The 19656-nt window shown below is 42.4% G+C and overlaps 1 protein-coding gene across 1 annotated transcript in view; it reads right to left on the bottom strand.

Moving 5' to 3' along the window:
- Positions 1-19656, bottom strand: part of Reck (reversion inducing cysteine rich protein with kazal motifs) — a 66882-nt gene that overhangs the window by 12734 nt on the left and 34492 nt on the right. Inside the window, exons 8-14 of the mRNA XM_026786606.1 lie at positions 19182-19379; positions 16887-17154; positions 11422-11601; positions 7739-7951; positions 5327-5463; positions 3298-3438; positions 1139-1327 (exon numbers count right to left, since the gene is read on the bottom strand). Coding sequence (XP_026642407.1) covers positions 1139-1327; positions 3298-3438; positions 5327-5463; positions 7739-7951; positions 11422-11601; positions 16887-17154; positions 19182-19379 — 1326 coding nt within the window. The remainder of the gene's footprint in view (positions 1-1138; positions 1328-3297; positions 3439-5326; positions 5464-7738; positions 7952-11421; positions 11602-16886; positions 17155-19181; positions 19380-19656) is intronic.

Below are 19656 nucleotides of genomic sequence, written 5' to 3'. Positions count from 1 at the left end.
TAGACCAGGCTGGTCTCGAACTCACAGAGATCCGCCTGCCTCTGCCTCCCGAGTGCTGGGATTAAAGGCGTGCGCCACCGCAGCCTGGCTAGATCAATTCTTAAAGATGACTTCTTCTTATGAATACATAAACTAGGGACTTAAATCTAAGATATTTATTTTGAGACAAGGTCTCATTGTGTAGCCCTGGCTGTCCTGGAGCTTGCTATGTAGACCAGGCTGGCCTCAAACTCACATAGATCTCACATCTAAAAGGCAGCAGTATATTTTTAGAAACTATCTTTATTGTCTGCAGATTGTCCCCTCCCAATCCAAGTTTCCCTATATATATCAGGTTGGCCTGGAGTTCACTCTGCCACCTAGGGTGGCCTGACTCAGAGCAATCCTCTCAGTCTCTCAAGTGCTGGGATTATAGGCATGAGCCCCAGTGTCTAGCAGGGCAACTGTATGAGCATCAGCTGTCAAGTAGGGGTAGCAATGCTAGCAATAACTACATAAAGAGGAACTCAGATAATTAAGAGATAATGTGGGTCAAGACTTGGCATTGTGCAACCTGCTTAGGAGTTTAAAAAAATGCTGGGCGATGGTGGCGCACACCTTTAATCCCAGCACTCAGGAGGCAGAGGCAGGAGGATCTCTATGAGTTTGAGGCCAGCCTGGTCTACAAGAGCTAGTTCCAGGACAGCCACAGCTACAGAGAGAAACCCTGTCTCGAAAAACAAAACAAAACAAAAAAGACGTGGCATTATGCTTGGCACACAGTCAGAGTTCACTGAGATGAACCAGCAGGCTCTTCTTGGGAGGACTTCTTTAGAAGTCCTAGTCCTTGCTGGTTGTGGTGGTGCCTGCCTGGAATCGCATCGCTCAGGAGACAGAGGTCAGAGAATTATTGTAGGTTCAAAGTCAATCTAGGCTATGTGGTGAGCTCCAGGCTAATCTAGGTTAGATAATAAGATCCTGTTTCAAATACAATACCCTCCCACCCCTCTGCCCCCCACAGAGTGTTCTGTACAATTTGAAAAGTCCTGTCCTGGAATATATGATGCATAGATTGTTCTCTTTAGTAAGAACTCATCTAATATTCTTTGTGCAAAGTGAAGATAACCAGTCTCCGACTGTAGTAAGACCAAATACTCACTTTTTCTTTTTCCTCCAACAATACAAGACTTCTGGAGATCGATACAGTGCATCTCCATACAGTTTTCCAAGAGGCCACTTTGTCCACAGGAACAGATCTTGTAACAACCAACTTCCCCTGCAGAGGACGGCACCTGGATCAGTGTCCCCTGACGAACAATGAAGTCAGAAGCTTCTCCCAATTTGCAACCTGTATAAAAATAAAGACAAAACCAAAACTGAGCTGACAGTGTTGTTCTATGACAATACTTCACATCACACACACTAGAAGTGTTCTCGGTGTGTGTATCTCCTAAAGACTGTAAGATCAGGTTACAGAGCTAGAGAGATGGCTCAGCAGTTAAGAGCACTAGCTGCTCTGTCAGGGGACCCAGGCTCAATTTCCAGCACCCACATGGTGGCTCACAACCATTATAACTCCAGTTGACCCAACACCCTCTTCTGGCCTCTCTGGGCACTGAGTTCTCACAGTCCACATACATAGATGCAGATAAAATACTCAAACATATAAAAATGAATAATTTTGAAAGATTACGTTTATAGAACTTTTACCAAATTAAGGAACTGCTTTTGCTCACTGACAAAAAAATATATCATCTCAAATAAAATTCTATGTTCTATGGGTGATTAAGGACTTGTACTCCGAAGTTAACTACAGTTTAGTACAAAAAACATTAGGAAGCTACATAGCTTTGGCCAAGCATAGTAGTACATACCTGCTCCCAGAACTAGGAAGGCTGAGGCAGGTGAATGGCTTGGGCTACTATGTAGTGAGATCTTATCAAAAAATAAACAAATAAGCAAACAACAAAAACATGGCTTTTTACTTCTTTGAGTCAAACATATTTGAAAAATGATAAAATGTTTTAAATTAAGTATATAAACTGACTATTTCTTAGAGTACTTTTGACCAGGACAATTTTTAGTGATGGAACACAAATATACAACTATAAATTCAAAGAATAATTGAGTATTTAGATGGGCTTAAGGAAAACCCATTTTCTAGATAATGCATTTTTAATTTATCATAAAATGGACTTTCTGAGATTAACAAACAATCTGGACCTCTGGCATGTCATATAATACAGAACAGAGACACTGCCATTGTCACTATGTCCATCTTCTAGGTAAAGAAGACACTGGCTAAGCTCTAACACAGTGTCCGTGGACACTCTGAGGTTTAGAACGCCCACCCTCTCCTTTCAGCTAGACTCATGAGTCTTAGTAACTGGCTCAAGCAGATGTCATTTAGACACCACACTTAGTTCATTTTTTGCTCCTTTTAACTTCTAAGATTTTAAAATGTTGATTCTAACATGATAAACATCTTCAACACAGAAATAGATAAGAAAGAATCACAACATTACTACAACTAAATTTGGAACAAGTGACAGAGGTAAAGACTATCAAAATTCTATGAACTATATTTTTCAGGGGCTAAATATGTGACTCAGTGGTCAAGCACATCCCTTGTAGTGCTGGGATTAAAGGCTGCACCACCACAGCCAGCTGTTTGTATGCATTTCAACATAGCATTAATCTTTTTGTTTTTATTGAAATAGGCTCTCCTGTTGCTCAGGCAGACCTCAAATCCCTTCTGCAGCTGGGGGTAACCTTGAACTCTGGAAACTTTAGCATCTACCTCCCAAGCACTGGGATTATAGGAATGCACACGCACAACAAGACTGTTCTGTTTTTGTGGTGCTGGGGAATGAGTTTCCAAGGCTTTGCACATTAGGCAAACAACTTTCCTGCAGAGCTCCAGTCACGGACACGTGAGCCTTTACAGAGAGGTCAGTGTCACAGTGAGTACAGCATTCCTCCATGTGCTGCAGAGAAGAAAAGAACACCGGGAACAATGGATAGTCTGTTTTTCAAAAACTTCTGGCATGGATGAGAAGGTACAAAGTACTGGCTCAAGCTTCTCTTTTTTTCTATAGTCGAGACCCTATATCTTCCATTGACAGCATCAGCTTACAATTGAAACGACAACTTCTATGTGTCTTTGTTTGAATAAATACATTTTTCATGGGAAATGCTTAAACATTACAGGAAAATACAGAAAAAGTCCCTGTAACCTGAGTGTAATCACAACTCTAATAAGAAAATACCAGCAGCACGTCCCATGCCCACCCCACTCCTATAGCCTCCATCCCTTACCTTGAACACAAGAATACGGAAGGCAGGGATCTCCAGATGGACACCCTTTTCGGTTCACTTCACAGAGCTCATTGGCTGGGCAAGGATTTGGGTTACAGGGATGAGTCACTTCTTCTATGATGTTACCTAAAGCACTTGGCCCTGAAAAACCCCAAACAGATCAGTGGACCAATCTAAAAGAATAAATACCAAGTCTCCATGTTATTTGGCTTCCTTGTGGCTGAATAAATGGAGGGCTCCCAGGCACAGAGCAAGGCCTGATTTTGACAAGCTCTAACTAAACTCTGGATTTCCTCATCATTCATCAGTTTATCACAACACAGCCAACCACTTATTTATTAGGGGGACACCTACAATACACTAGATAGTAGTGGACAAAACAGAGATGCTAACATGGGCTAATATCTGGAAGAGAATAAGGTAACTCATGTAACTTAAGTGGTAAGCAGTTCAGAGATGAGACATATTTGGGATATGGCAATCAAGCATGTATTTATGTGTAAGAGGGATACTTTTGCACTGTGAAGGACACTAAATGATAATTACATCATCACGAACCCCAGAACATAATTCTATTTACCTTCTGAAACCCTGTGAAGGAAGAGAAACACTCAAGCGCTTGTGATTTAAAGAGTGCTGCTGTTCAAACTAGAGTACCCTTCACTTCCCTCCTGCTGAATCAGCCTCCTCTGCAGACCCCACTGGTCTAAGCCGCTAGGGCTTTGCTTCCTTGATGCTCAGCCCCACTCAGATGCAGCAGTACTGTGGGCGTGGCTCACCGGCCCCACCACTTTGTACAGGTTTCCGGGGAACTTCCTAGGCCACAAGGGGTTCCCACCTAGCATGCTCTTTTTTCAGTACTGGTCACAAAAGTTAGGGGACATGGTCTTTTTATCTTGAGAGAACCTAACAGATACTGCCGGCTAAAAATTCGCCACCCTCTCTTCTCTTTTTTAATAGATTCTTATTTTATTCAGGGTGCTTATGGGTCCAAAGCTAAAAAAGATCACCCATCTGAGTTTTTCGTACAATTACAGGTGTCTCCTGAGGTTAAGAAGTTGCTTCTCATCTTTCTTCCCATTTATCAACAATAGTAAGATGGGTAAAACGCCAGTAGCCATGGTGTGACGGTGAAGTCCATGAAGTAAATCTGAGCAGAGCGAAGAAGGGAGAAAGGCCTGATTCCTGCTGTTAACACCACCAGAAACATCCTGGACTGCTCGCTCTGGGCTTTCTGTGCTTCCATCTGTTATGTTACCAGCAGCTGGGCTTAATCATAAGGGGGAAAGGCAGCAAGCAGGCTTCTTGTTGGCCAGCCAGCTTATGGCACTGCTGCCCCCTGGTGTCACTAATTTATCCCGCTGCTCCCACTGCTGTCTAGGAGCTCCTGGAATCCCTCCATGAGGGACCAGGCTCTCTGGCAGAAGCATCAGGCAGGAAGAAGCTCAAGTAGTGTGGCAAGCTCCGCTTCCCTTAGGAACTCAGCGGGCTCAGCTCCTGATGACAAAAGCTGACAGCTTCCTAAGGGAAGTTTCATGCTCTGGTGACATCATGGTCTTTAGAACTCTTGACTGGTAAAAAGTTCATACTTCCTCCGAAAGATAAAATACAACTTCTGCTTACAAATTTTAAGATGACAGTGCTAACTTGACAGGATCTAATCACCTAGGAGACAAACCTCTGGACTCCTGAGAGAGAGAGAGATTAGACCCGCCCTATCGGACAGCCCCATGCCATGAGCTGGGGCCCTGGACTGAAGAAGAGAAGTGAGCTAAGCACCACCTCTCTGCTTCCCAATCAGATCTCCTGCCTCATACCCCTGCCACCATGCTGCCCCCATGTCCTCAGACTGTGAGCCAGATACACCCTCTTCCTTTAAAATGCTTTGGATGAGTATTTCTGCCACAGCAACAAGAGAAGTACCTAACAGGGCTGGCAGCACCACACACAGGATCTCATCCAAGGCAAAGGGCAAGGGCAGGGTGAGAGAAGCCCCTGGGCTGTAAGAGCAGCCGCACACACTACTTACTGAGGTATGTATCCAGAGGGATGCAGTTCTCCAGGTCATCTGCAGGGGACAGAAACTCACAGATACTTTCAGCCGTGTGGTCTTCAGGGAATTTGTTCTGGTCTCCACATTTCTTGAGAATCTCTACACAATCTGATCTTAAAAGAAAATGCATGTGCGTTGTGGGTTCACAGTGCTGCCTCCTGCCTCTGGTCAGACTGTTTCTGGAACTTCTCTGGAGGAGTTTTCCTTTAGCAAGCCCTCCCAGCTGGTTAGGAGTGAGGCTGGTGAACTTCCAGCTGCACAGCAAGTTCAAAGCTAACTTCCTGTAATCTGAGATCAAAGGCCTTGTTCAAAAATTAGTTACTGCTCCAAGCATGGTATAGCTTTTCCCACCTTTAAGAGGAAACCGAGCTAGACTAGCGTGCTTCAAAGACGGCCCTAGTCTCGGGCCCTGTCAGCTGCTTCTGCTCCCTTCACTAGAACACCTTCTAGTCACCACATCAAGGTGCTCGGCTTTAACAACCGGCTTTAAAACTCTTCTTAGTCTACGGGCTAGAAAGATGGCTCCACAGTTAAGAGCATTTGTCGCTCTTACAGAGGACAGAAGTTCAGTTCTTGGTGCCTACATGGTGGTTCAAAACCATCTGCAATCCCAGTTCTAGGGGATCCCATGTCTTCTTCTGATGTATGTTTCCAGAGGTATACAGTTCTGTGAGCACCTGACATGCATGTGGTGCATATACATATATGCAGGCAAAATATTCACACACATTAAATAAATAACCCTTTACTATTTTCCTTTAGTCTTAAGTAAGGGTCTGGTCCCCTGGTAGAAGGTTTTCTAAGAGTACATACTTCTGCCTGGGCCTTTGAATTCTCAGAGTTACACCTCAGCCTCTCCCTTACTCTGCTCATTCTCAAGTCACGTCAGAAAACTGATCAGGAGCCAGGCATGATAGCTCAGGTTTGTACTCTCAGAGCGCAGAAGGCCGAGGCAAGGGATTGCCATGAGTCCAAGGCCAGACTGGACTACAGAGTGACACAGTAAGACTCCAAAATCAAAACTAAACCAAATAAGAAAAAACAAGTGATGTGGACCCTGTTAATCTGAACTGTCTAGAAAACAGATGCTCAGAGAGCAGCTGAGGTCATCGTGTAGTTAGTGCGCTGGTTTCCCCACCGGGCAGCTGTCATCTTGGCTGTGCTGAGATTTTCAAACTATCACCAGGACCAGGACCTAATGCTACTCTAACCCTCTCACTCATTGAGCATTTACAGGATAGCTACTGTGTGCCAGGATAATAATAATATACAGTAGGAGCTGCAAAGGACTGGAGTAGCATTTCATTTGTACTTTAATAAATAAAGCTTGCTGAGGATCAGAAAAGTAAAACAGCCCCACTGGCCAGCCTTACAGACCAGGATATGGTAACACATACCTTTAATCCCAGCAGCCATACTAGTTTGCCATAGAAACCAGACGGTGCATGCCTTTAATCCCAGCCCTAGAGAGGAATATAAAGTGGGAGGAGACAGCTCATAGACACAGTCTCATTCTGAGATTCCTGGAGGCAGGATCACATTTTGGACTGAGGCATAGGTAAGAGCCAGTGGGTGGCTGATTTGCCTTTCTGACCTTCAGGCTGAAACCCCAATTTCTGTCTCTAGGTTTTTATTAATCATGCTACAAAGGAGAAAGAGCAAAGAGGAAAAAAGACAATGGCCCAGAAAGTAAATTCCTACGACAAACAGATAAGAACACAATTAAAACTATAGAGAGCCTGAGATAGCTGAGTGGGTAGAGGGGCTGTGCACCAAGCCTGAAGAACAACTTGAGCTTGATCCCTGGAAGCTACCACACTCTCACCCAGGTATCTTATTCTTTCAGAGTCTCCCTCACTCTCTAATGTAAAAGTGCTTTAAAAAGTATAAATACAGGGCCAGCAAGATGGCTTGCCATAAAGGTGCCTGCTGTGAAGGCTGAATTCAATCCCTGGGACCCTCGAATTGTCCTCTGATGTCCGTACACTCTGTGACAGGTATACAAATGAACACATACCAAATAAATAAATGTAGTAAAGATGTAAAGCATAAAGCATAACTGTGCACTGAAGGTATTTAGAAACTGTTTCTTAAGCTCAATTCCATAATAAAGTACACATGGAGTTCTATGGGAATTTGCACTAAGGATAAGTTAATATCAGCCAATGGAATGTGGGAAGGCTCCATAGGAATGTCTGGTATTTGACAGGAGCCAAGAAGGAGCCTCAGGCAAGAAGGTAGGGGAGCATATTTCAAGCAGAGCAGAGTGTGAAAGCATTGCCCTGGGGGAGGGGCAGAGGCACAGAGGAGAAAGTTCTAAAGAGAGGCTCTGCCAGAGATCAGGGAGGTCGGAGCCCACACCACGTCACCAGAGAAAGACCCACTTACTTGCAGATAATGCTTCCTCGGGATTTACTGTGGCAAGGCTTAATCTGCAGCGAACACGCGATGGCTTTCCACATTTCTGGCAGGCACTTTTTGATGTCGAGAACAGGGATGCTGATGAAGGGCATCTTTATGCTGCCTTTCTCCCACAGCTTCATGTCATTCATGGCTCCCTGGTCAGACTGAGCATTGCAGCTCCTGAAAAGTTCTGTTGGCCTGAGAAAGGAATTCAGAAGGAACTGAGACAAATTATTTCCTAGACAGAAGCAATGAATAAAATCTTCATACATTCACACATTAAGAAAAATTGATTTTCTTAAAGAGAGAGTGCATGAAATTAATCATAGGCTTCTGGCCACAAGCATCTGAAGCTCAACGTGGCATCAAGTCACTGACGGCATATTTTAATTTAACTTGGGTTCTTAGGAAGCGGTTTAAAACTTCAAGGTGCTTTAGAAAGGACTAACGTTCCCAGATCATCTCATTTTATTTCACAAAATAAATGAGTCTATGTCTTTAAAACTGAGGTATAATAAAAAACCAAAATGCACATATTATAAATGCAATGTGACTTGCCAAATGTATAGCTGCTCCTAGAAAGGCATGTGAACTTGTACTGGAACATTTGTACCACAGCAGACAGTTCCCTGTGTGCCCTGCCAAATCAGCCCATGGTTTACACTCCTCATACAAAGAACATCACAATTACTTTAGCCCGTTTTAGAATTTCATATAAGAGAACTCATACTCTATTTGAGGGACCTGGAATAGTCATCAAACCATAATCTTTTTGACCCATGTTGTTGTATATACAAGTATTTTATTCCTTTTTATTGTTAGCTATGATCTATTAATAAATGTTATTTTTTTTAGATTTTATTTATTTATTAAGTATACAGTGTTCCGCCAGAAGAGGGTACCAGATCCCATTATAGATGGTTGTGAGCCACCATGTGGTTGCTGGGGATTGAACTCAGGACCTCTGGAAGAACAGCCAGTGCTCTTAACCTCTGAGCCATCTCTCCAGCCCCAATAAATGTTACTTTGTGTGAAATGCTTTTTTCTGGCCCTTTTAAAAAGTTGAGGGCTGCACTCTAATGCCTACCTCATCTATGACCTACTGGAGCATGTGAAGGGTACCGACAGGATCTCCATGACTGGGGCCATGGGATAGCCAAGAGGGGTTTCAGAGAGGCTCCGGTGATGATGGTGTACCAGACACCAGAGGCCTTGAGCCAGGCCAGTGACTCAGAAATTTGCAAGTAAAGCAGGTAGGACTAAAGGGTCTACTGAACAACACACAGTGGCTCCCAATGCCACTTAGACAAATGGAGAGGCAGGAAAGATGGAGGAACAAAACAAGTATTTTTGTTTGTTTGGTTTGGTTTTAAATTGGGAAATTCCCAAAGAATCAATAAAGAAATTATGTTTAAAATAAAGCAGAGAGCTGGAGAGATGGCTCAGTGATGTGAGAACTGGCTGCTCTTGCAGAGAACCCAGGCTCAGTTCCCAGCATCCATGGAGTGGCTCAAAACCATCTGTAACTTTAGTTCCAGGAGCTCTGCTGCCCTCTTCTGTCCTACCTGCGGGCACTGCATGTATGTGGTGCTCAGATACAGGCAGGCAAAAAAAATAAAAAAAAATCTGAAAAAAACGTCGAAACTGATGAAAGGGGTCTTCATGCATTACAGGCATGTCCTTTTTCAGACATGTGTCGCATAAATACTTTCTGCTAGGTTTTGGTTTTTTCTCTTTAGTGTCTGGTAGTACCTTTTGATGAGGAAAAAGATTAATTAAATTAATATAAAATACTACTTTAAAACCAGCCATGATGGTTTATTCCTGTAATTCTTATATTTGGAGGGAGAGGCAAGAGGATGAGGAGTTCAAGTCCAGACTCAGATGTATAGCTAGTTTGAGGCCAGCCTGGGCTACATGAGACCTTGTTTCAAACAAATAAAAGAACAACAAAAACTTGCTGGAGTTTAATCATATGCATTATAATGTATAGGTTGAGAATCTAGTTTAACAATGTTTGAAGATTGTACCCAGCTATGTAACTAAAAACCCTACACAAGTCGGGTGTGGTAGATGGTATGTATCTCTAATCCCAACACTGAGGATCAGAGACAGGTGATCTCTGTGAGTTTGAAGCCAATCTGGTCTATATACGGAGTTCCAGAATAATCAGGGTTATGCACTGAGTTCCTGTCTCAAAAACAAACGCTCCTCCCAAAATCAAGAACTGTGCACAATACAGAACATTTCTACCATGCTGATGTTCGCTGATGCCCCTGGTTTTCTGGTCCTTATCCCCACAGACTACTTTTTCTTATTCTTAGACTTCATGTGTCTGAAAGCACAGAGAATATTGGGCTTCCTCTGCTGGATGTAAGCCCATTCATATTTGGGTGTCTTAGGAGTTTGCTGTCCTTCTGTACGCCACTCCACTTTTGGAACTATTGTCATTTTTTTCATCCCCCTGAGGATGTTTTGGAGTCCTCTCCCAGAATGGGAGATTACAGATAATGCTGACACAGAGACTTTCCTGGACATATGCCTTCATGTCTCCTGGGTGAGTAAACATTTCAGAACAGAGCTGACAGGCCACAGATTTAACCCAGCAGGAAAGAGTGAGAACCCACACACTCTGCACACCTGCCAGTCTTTTAGTCTAGCCATGCTAATAGGTCTGAGGAAGTATTCACAGACATTCTAATTCATATTTCTTAGGACTAATTTCTTCATATATATTCTTTTTTAAAAAGCACTTTTAACTGCTAACTCTATGGCATTCAATATGATGTTTTGAAATATGTATATATTGTGGAGTGGCTATATCAAACTAATACATACTAACACAAATACTTTGTCCTGTTTTTGTGGTAAACATATCAGATCTATTCCCTTAGCAATTCTACATATGTGGCATATTTATTAACTGGAATCATCGTCCCTTTTTGCTGCTGTTTTTTTTCAAGACAGAAGCTCACTATGTAGCTCTATCTGTCCTTGACTTCACTATGTAGACCAGGCTGGTGCAATCAGCATCCGCTCAGTGAGTCACTTGCTACAATTCAAATCAGAGTATCCTAAGATATCAAGGATGGTAAGAGGAGAAAAGGGGGCCAAGATCAGAGCCTGGAACATATCTCAGTGGCTGAAGAGAACAGAAAAGGGCGTCCAGAGCACAGAAATGGTCTGTTCTGCAGTGTCCACCAGTGCAGAGAGGAAAAGGGACAGAAGGCCCTAAACAGTCTCTGAGTCCCAGAAGCTTGGGGCATCTTTAGGTTAGAAGAGATTTTGCAATCATATTTCCTTTCTAGGGGCCACACTGAATCATATTTCCTTTCTAGGGGCCACACTGAAGGGACAGAGCATTTCAAGATGAATTCATAAAGAAATACAGCTTTTGCCAGATGGTGATGGCGCACGCCTTTAATCCCAGCAGTCAGGAGGCAGAGGCAGGCGGATCTCTGTGAGTTTGAGGCCAGCCTGGTCTACAAGAGCTAGTTCCAGGACAGGCTCCAAAGCTACAGAGAAACCCATCTTGAAAAACCAAAAAAAGAAAGAAAAGAAATACAGCTTTCTTTTACCCCAGAAGGGCACAACTGAAAGTGGCATTTATTGAAAACAAGTAAATGAATGATAGTGCATCTCCATCTTCATATATAACACTTTTCTACCTGTTGTTAAAGTTCGTACAGTAAGTGAGGTTCCGACAGCCCAACTGGCAAGGTTCCCGGACATCAGCGAGACATGTCAGCATGGATACCTCCACCGGATTGTATTCACAGATGCGGTCAAACTCCTGCCAACTCTGCGTGTTCCCCCAGCTCATGCTATAAAGTTTCATGCACAGTTCCCTGGGAGAAAAGAATAAATGCAGAACGTTAGAGAGAAGCCCAATGCGTATTTGAGCTGTGCAAAACTCCAATTCTATCATCTTCATCTTTATGGACATAAAGAGAAAAGGACAACTAACTAGCTCCTGGAATTTGGAAGCAGAAAAGGCAATCTTCTCCACGAAAAATGGCCTTTAAAAAAATCATCCATGCATGGTGGCTGGATAGGTGGCTCATCAATTAAGAGCTCTTCCAGGGGACCCAGATTTGATCCCCAGTACCCACATGGCAGCTCATAACTGCCTGTGCTCCAATTCCAGGGAACCCAACACACTCTTCTGGCCTCTGAGGGCCCTTAAGCTTGCATGTGGTGCACAGACATGCATGAAATAAAACAGCCATCCAAGCAAAAAATGCAACCCAATGTGTATATTAAAAAAAATCATCCATGGGACAGAATGGTACTTAGAGATGATGGAGTGGGTAAAGGAGCTTACCACATAAGCCTGGTGACCTGAATTTGACCCCCAATACCCACATAAAGGTGGAAGGAGAGAATAAACTGCAAAGTTGACCTCTGACCTCTACACAGATTCCATGGCATGTGTGCTCACCCTACCCCACCCCAGCAATAAATAAACTTCAATAAATAAATAAATTAAAAAAAACCCAAACCATCCAACCCACTTTGCCATAACTGATAGAAAGCTAAATACTACATTTTACAGTCCCTTAAGGTGTTTCATACATTCTTGGTTCTGGTACAATTATTTTCTCTCATGTCTTTCTTATCCTCCTTCTTTTTCTAGTATATACTTACAGTAAAGCACATGGTTTTACCTCCACAAAGGTATAATCTCCCCTAGTTATGCTAACCAGAGGAGGCAGAATTCTCTTCTAAAGAAGCATTTTAATGGTTAGGGATGTAACTCAGTGTGAGACTATGTGTCTAGGGTATTTAAGACCTTAGGTTCAATCCGTAGAACCAGAAACTATCGGGGTGGAGTTTACAATTAAAGTTTGTTTAAACCACTTATATTCCTTAAGATACTCAAATCTTCTACACACTACTGCAGTTGATATCTGACATTCTGATCTTCAGGATTTGACAACTGCAAAGCAGTTTCTACAATAAAGCAATACTGGTAGGTCATTAAAATGGTCTTATACATTGGAATTATTAGTTTAATTTTTATAAAAGTAATATATGTTCACTATAAAAATTTGACATCATTGAAATATACAAAATTATAAGTATTTCCACTGTCCCCACAGCTATTTGACTCTCATAAATACCCCTATGAAGAAGTTTTGTGTCTGTTTTATTAGTTAATGTGTATGAATGCTTGCCTGCATGTGTCTGTACACCATGTGTATGTTTGATACTAATGTTGGCAGGAAAAGTACATCAGACCTACTGGAACTGGAGTTACAGAGAGATGTGAAATGTCATGTGGGTGCTGGGAATTGAACCTGGGTCCTCTGGAAGAGCAGTCAGTGCTCTTAACCGCTGACCCATCTCTCCAGTCCCAAAGACGGGATCTCTGTCCACTCTCCCCGTGTTATCTGCGTGCTTGTTCAAGGCCCTAGAGGTGCAGTGTCACAGACCAGACCTGGCTCATAGGGAGCTTGCACATTTGGAGGAGAAGGAAGCCAGTACTTTCTCTCCCCTTTAACTTCCTATATTGGCCATGAGCAGATTAGTCAACATTTCAGAGTCAGTGTCTAACATTTAAAATAGAAATTATACAAATTTCCCCAATTATCTCACAAGGTTTCAGAAAGATCACGTCTGATGAAACGGAAAGCGTTCGGCAATCCATAGCCCTATCCCTGAGTTGTTAAGATGGCTCAGGGCGGAAGGGCCTGCAGCCTGGGATTCACATGGTGGAAGGAGAGAACTGACTCTCATGTTGTCCTTTGACCTCCACATGAACCACAGCAGACCCCTCCTAAACAAATGTTTAAAAAACAAAACTCTTCAAAACCAAAACCAAGCTGGACATGGTGGTGGCACACACCTTTAATTCCAGCACTTGTGAGGTAGAGGCAGGCAGATCTCTGAGTTTGAGGCCAGCCTGGTCTACAGAGTAAATTTTAGAACAGCCAACAGAAAAACACTCTCAAAAAACCAAAACAAAAAACAGACAGACAAAGGATAAACAGCAAAAAAAAACCACCCCAAGCTCTAGCAACTCAATGCAGAAATAAACTTATTTTTGTGGGCATTCAAAAACAATTCAATGTCCCTCTCATTAATACCTTTATTAACTTCTGTACAGAATCCATTTTTGTAATTACAGGGCCAGCTTTACTTCAATTAAGCCTTTTAATTGTCTTTGTTTAGACTTTTTGTATCCTTGGTAAAATCTGATGGATTATCCTAGACATAATTTCTTTTTGTAATGGTCCATCCAATTTAAAAAAAAGTTGTTTTATGTATGGTGTCTTTTTTTCCCCTTCAGAATATCTTAGTAATGTCTGGCCCCTTTCTGTACAAAATACCTCTAATAACACAAACTTCTGTTACATCCTTGTGGTAGTTTGATGAGAATGGCCCCCATAGGCTCATAGATTTGAACATTTGGTCCTCAGATGGTGGAACTATTGGGAAGGATTAGAAGGTGTGGCCTTGTTAGAGGGGGTGTGGTGTGGGAAGTCCTTCTGTATATGTGTTGCTTTTATTGGTTAATGAATAAAGAAACTTCCTTGGCCTATAAACAGGACAGAATGGAGCTAGCTGGAAAAAACTAAATTGAATGCTGGGAGAAAGAAGGCGGAGTCTGGAGAAACCATGTAACCCCACTGGAGACAGATGCTGGACAGAACTTTACCCAGTAAGCCACAGCCACATGACGACACACAGATTAATAGAGATGGGTTAGTTTAGGATATCAGAGTTAGCCAGAAATACGCTTAAGCTATTGGCCAAACAGTATTGTAAATAATACAGTTTCTGAGTGATTATTTTGTGGTCTGGGTAGCCAGGAACAAACAAGCGGCCTCCACTAACAGGGGTGTGTCACTGGGGAGAGGGACTTATGCCATTCTCTCTCTAACTGTGTTCATAACAGTGTTTCACATGAGAGCTCCCAGCTCCAGCTCCAGCACCATGCCTGCCTGCCTGTTGCCATGCTCCCCACCACGACAGTTATGGGTTCTAACCCTCTGAAACTCTTTCTTCTGTAAGGTCCTTGGCAACGGTGTCTTATCACAGCAATAGAAAGTAACTTAAGACAAGCCAACTCATCACAATCTTAGGTATTGCCACTCACTTTTTAAATCTCTCCAGTTTCCTCTGTTCACATATACATTATTTTTTTATGCCTAGGTGTAATACTAGTTGATGCTGCTATGATTTGGATGTGAGATAATTCCTTACAGGCTTTTGTGATGAAGGACTGGTCCCTGACTGACAACCCTATTCTGAGAGTTAGTAGAAACTTTAACTGAAGGAGGTAGGCCACTGGAAGAGCAACTCTGATCCATTACACCCTCACTGTGATGTTGTTTCTCCTCAGGGCAAGCCAGTGGAGCCAGGGGACTGTGGACTGAATCCTTTGAAACAGTAGATCAAAATAAATCTGTCCTCAGTTGTTATGGTAGATATTTTGTCACAGACCCTCCTTCCCAACACAGACATAATTTTCCATAACACAGATGCCAACCCCACTAAGGTTGTTCTAATTTGACAAAAGATTTTAACTTCAAAGTACCTGCCTTTTAACAGAGGGTCTCACATGACTTAGGCTGGCCTTGAACTTAGCAGGTAGCTGAGGTTGACCTTGAGCCTCCTGTCTCTACCTGCTAAAGGCTGGGATCATAGAGTCAAATCACTATGACTAGTTCAGATGGTATTTGGGAGTTTGTACACACAAGGTGAGTACTCTACCAATTGAGCTACACTCGCCACCCCAAAATTTTATAATTTAATAAAGAGACTATCTCTTAGAAATCAGCTCAAAACGAATTTTTCTAAGTAGTTATTTATATGTATAAGTACATGTCTGCACACATGAGTAAAGTGCATCAGACCCCTGCAGCTGGAGTTACAAGTAGTTGTGAGGCACCCAATGTGGGTGTTGAGAACCAAACTCAGGCTTTCTTCAAGAACAGTAGTAAGCAAGTGCTCTTAATCACTGAGCCATCTCTCTAGGCCCAACATACTGCAAGCTTACTAATACTGTATCACCTTTAAATATTTATTGTCCCTTCAATGGCTAATCTTTCATACTTCCAAATATAATGTTTTTTTATACTCAATGTTTAAAATGGTATTTGTTTTATAAAAAAAAATACTCAAGGGCTGAACTTTAGTTCCACAGGCTCCTATGACCTCTTCTGACCTTTGTGAACACCAGGCACATATGTGATACACATGCATACATGTGAGGAAAGCACACATACACATCAGATTTTTTAAAAAATATTTATTTATTTATTATGCATACAATATTCTGTCTGTGTGTATGCCTGCAGGCCAGAAGAGGGCACCAGACCCCATTACAGATGGTTGTGAGCCACCATGTGGCTGCCGGGAATTGAACTCAGGACCTTTGGAAGAGCAGGCAATGCTCTTAACCACTGAGCCATCTCTCCAGCTCCAGATCTTTTAATTAAATTACATTTATTTATTTGTATGTGTGCATGTGCATTCACGCATGTAAGGTAATAAGAGAACAACTTGAGAGTCTGGTTTTTCCTTCCATCATGTGAACCCCAAGAATAAAACTCAGATCATTTCATTAATTAATCTGGTTTAGTGGCAGGTGTCTTTACCTGATAAGTGACCTTGCTGGTCCTAAAATACTGTATGATTTAAATGGTCTTCAGTAAATATTTGCTGAGTAAAACAATGAAAGGTTTTGGGCTGGTGAGATGGCTTAGTGGCGAAGAGGCTTTACTGTTCCTGCAGGGTTCCCCGGTTCAGTTCCCAGCACCTACATGGTAACTTGCAGTTGTCTGTAACTCCAGCTCCTGCGGATCTGGTGCCCTCTCTGGCCTCTGGGGGCACCACTCATGCACCCAAGTACAGATGTGCAGATAAAACATTCACACGTAAAGTACTATATTGTTTTTAATTTAAAAAGAATTAAAGATTTTATATCTTCTATTTATCTGTTGTACTGAGATTGAACCTAGGACCTTGTATCTGCTAAGCCCTCTATCAGACCTATAGTCCCCAGGTCAAATTTTATCTCTCTCAAATGCTAAGCCTAGACAACACAAGAATAACACATTTGCTAGAAATCACCAATTAGAATCCTGTTTTCTCCTGATATTAATAAGGGAAATGAGATACTAACCTGCATGTTGAAGTGTTTGCTTTAGAGCAGCAATGCAACTTAGCCCCATCAAGGCCAGTTGAGGGGGGAGGGTGGACTGTGACTCCAGGGTGAACCGACTGGGAGCTTTCAAGAAAACACTGCCAGAGAGGATCCTGAGGCAAGGGCTGGGTCTTACACCCCTCGATGAGACCATCAACAATCTCGGTTTCTGTTTTCTTAGACATGAGAATTCTCTTGCAGGCATTTTGGCACGCGTGGTCTTCAGCTCTGTCACAGCAATACAAACCTGCATTCAGGACATGAGCGCTTTATTAGCTGGTGTACAACACACACTGCTCAGAAGAGAGCAGGGGGGCAAGTGGAAAACAATAGCCTCCTGCACATTTTTGCACAAACAGGACCTCCTCAGCTCTCCATCATCCTGCAGTGCAAGCCGTGCAATGTTTCTCTTCCCAGAATTCACCACAGTCCCCAGTTAGGAGCTTTCTAAAACTATCCTTACAAAATGAAAGTCATCCCACACCTAAGAAGGCCTCATTTAAACCACTTTATGTTCTTGGAAAAGATACCACAAATCAAAGTGGGCTCATTTCCTGCTTGTGTCTAGTGGACTGTGCTCTTTTATGTAAGACTGATGACTAATTCCCACAGTGTTAAAAACATTCCACTTAATCATACCCCAGGACACCACAGACTTCTGTAAGTCTGTAGAGGCTAATTAATATACACTGTAATTTTTCATACATTGTAATTTAAATAATATGAACTCTGACAATATCTTAGTTTATTTCTGCCTTTAATTTTCTTTTCTTTTTTGATGACAGGGATTGAAGCAGGGCCTCAAACATGCTAATGAGCCGTGATTTGCTGTGAACTATGGCCCCGCTCACCCAGCCTTTAATTTTCTACAAAGAACTAGAAACCGAAAGAAGACTTTCAATCAGGCTATCGACTTCAGAAGAGTTCTCTCAAGTAGTTTTCTCAGGTATCTGCGTTTGAAGACACACTCGGTTTGAAGCCCCTTTTCTAGACTCCGGTGTTAGGACAGATGTTGGAGGTTATTCTCTTTCTGCCTTTTTTTTTAAAACTTCTATCTCCTCACCACCAGCAACACTTCAGTGCAGCCCAAATATCAGAAAACACAGAACTGCTTAGAAACACATGAGGGCCACATCTCTGATTTTCACCACTCTGCCACATCACAGAATGTCAGAAGCCTCAGACTCTGATTTCAATTAGGACCAAACAAGGCACACTGCTTTCAAGATTATAAATGAGTCTTACAATATTCCAGTACAAAGCAAGACACTAGCATCTGGCTTATAAGTTGATCCTTTGTCAGTTCTTTAAAATCTGATCACCTCTAGATGAGCAGAACGGATTCAAGGATATACAAGGTAGGTGTGTGAAGACATCATAGGACAGGTTCATTAGGAGGCCTTGGTTTTTCAAAAATATCATTCTCTTATTTTTAATTTTTTTATTATTAAGGTAAGAAATTTTCACTGATAAAAGTTCCAGCATCACAGAACTATACAGTGTGGAACAATTGAGTACAACTAAGACTATACTTTCAGTTCTGAAACTTGCTTTGTGTTCTTTTTTTGTCTGTTGTTGATTTGTTTTGTTGAGACAGGGTTTCTCTGTAGCTTTGGAGCCTGTCCTGGAATTCACTCTTGTAGACCAGGCTGGCCTCAAACTCACTGAGATCTACCTGCCTCTGCCTCTTGAGTTCTGGGATTAAAGGCGTGTGCCACCACCGCCTGGCCATTGCTTTGTTTTCTTAACACACCTTAGACTTTCTGTATAAACAACCTCCTCTTTGTTAGTTGTAAAGTATAGAGAAATACTATTGCATCAAAATATAATGAATAGCCTACTGATGCATATTGGGGTCACTTCTAATTTTTTCTTATATATACTATGCATATGTACAGCCTATTATTTATTTAGTTGCAAATTTGTGCAAGTTTTTGTGCATAAATGACAAGATGGAATTTTCAGTCAAAAGGTATTATCTGATAGTCAAATGGTGATGATCTGGGTTTTCATTAAGTACCCATACCAAAGACCTTTCCCGTCTTCAAAGCAGAATTTCCTTTTCCTCATGGTCTTCACATTCCCTTCTTTCTTGGTACCTTATAGCTGTGAAAATTACTCAGTTGTACATCCAGTCTGTTAAACCCAAACACCAAAGGCATCTTGGTGTTTCCCAAGTGAACTAGAGCACCGAATCCTACATCAATGCATCAAGTTTTGGGTGGATCATTTTATCAAAGACTGAGATGAGAAGAATCCATCCCGTTTACTTACTATCTGTTGGGTTTCTCATGGGATAAGACTGGGTGTAATTGTTCACGCAGTGGATCAGCTGTGGACTAACAGAGGCACAATAATTTTCCACGGCTTTGATCTGAGATGGACCAGGAGAAGAGTCTGTTCGGAAAATGGCTTGACAGAATTCTCGGCAGTTTGTGTGATGACCTGCGTAACTGCAGCACACTGAGCCCACTACGGAAAGAGAGATGACACTGAGATACAAGCAACTTTGTTAGTGTGAACTCAGCCCCCACTGATCAGCAGTACACCTTTCTGAATGCGAGAAGGAGAGCCGTGCCGGAGATGATAAACACTCGATAAACACTAGGAACAACACTGTCCCAGGCACCGGAGCAGCACTGCCACGGGCACCAGAGCAGCACTGTCACAGGCACCGGAGCAGCACTGTCACAGGCACTGGAGCAGCACTGTCACAGGCACCGGAGCAGCACTGTCACAGGCACCGGAG

This window comes from Microtus ochrogaster, linkage group LG5 (genome assembly GCF_000317375.1).
Source record: "Microtus ochrogaster isolate Prairie Vole_2 linkage group LG5, MicOch1.0, whole genome shotgun sequence".
NCBI lineage: Eukaryota > Metazoa > Chordata > Mammalia > Rodentia > Cricetidae > Microtus > Microtus ochrogaster.
The sequence above is the reverse complement of the archived record's forward strand: the minus strand, read 5'-3'. Positions and strand labels throughout refer to the sequence as shown.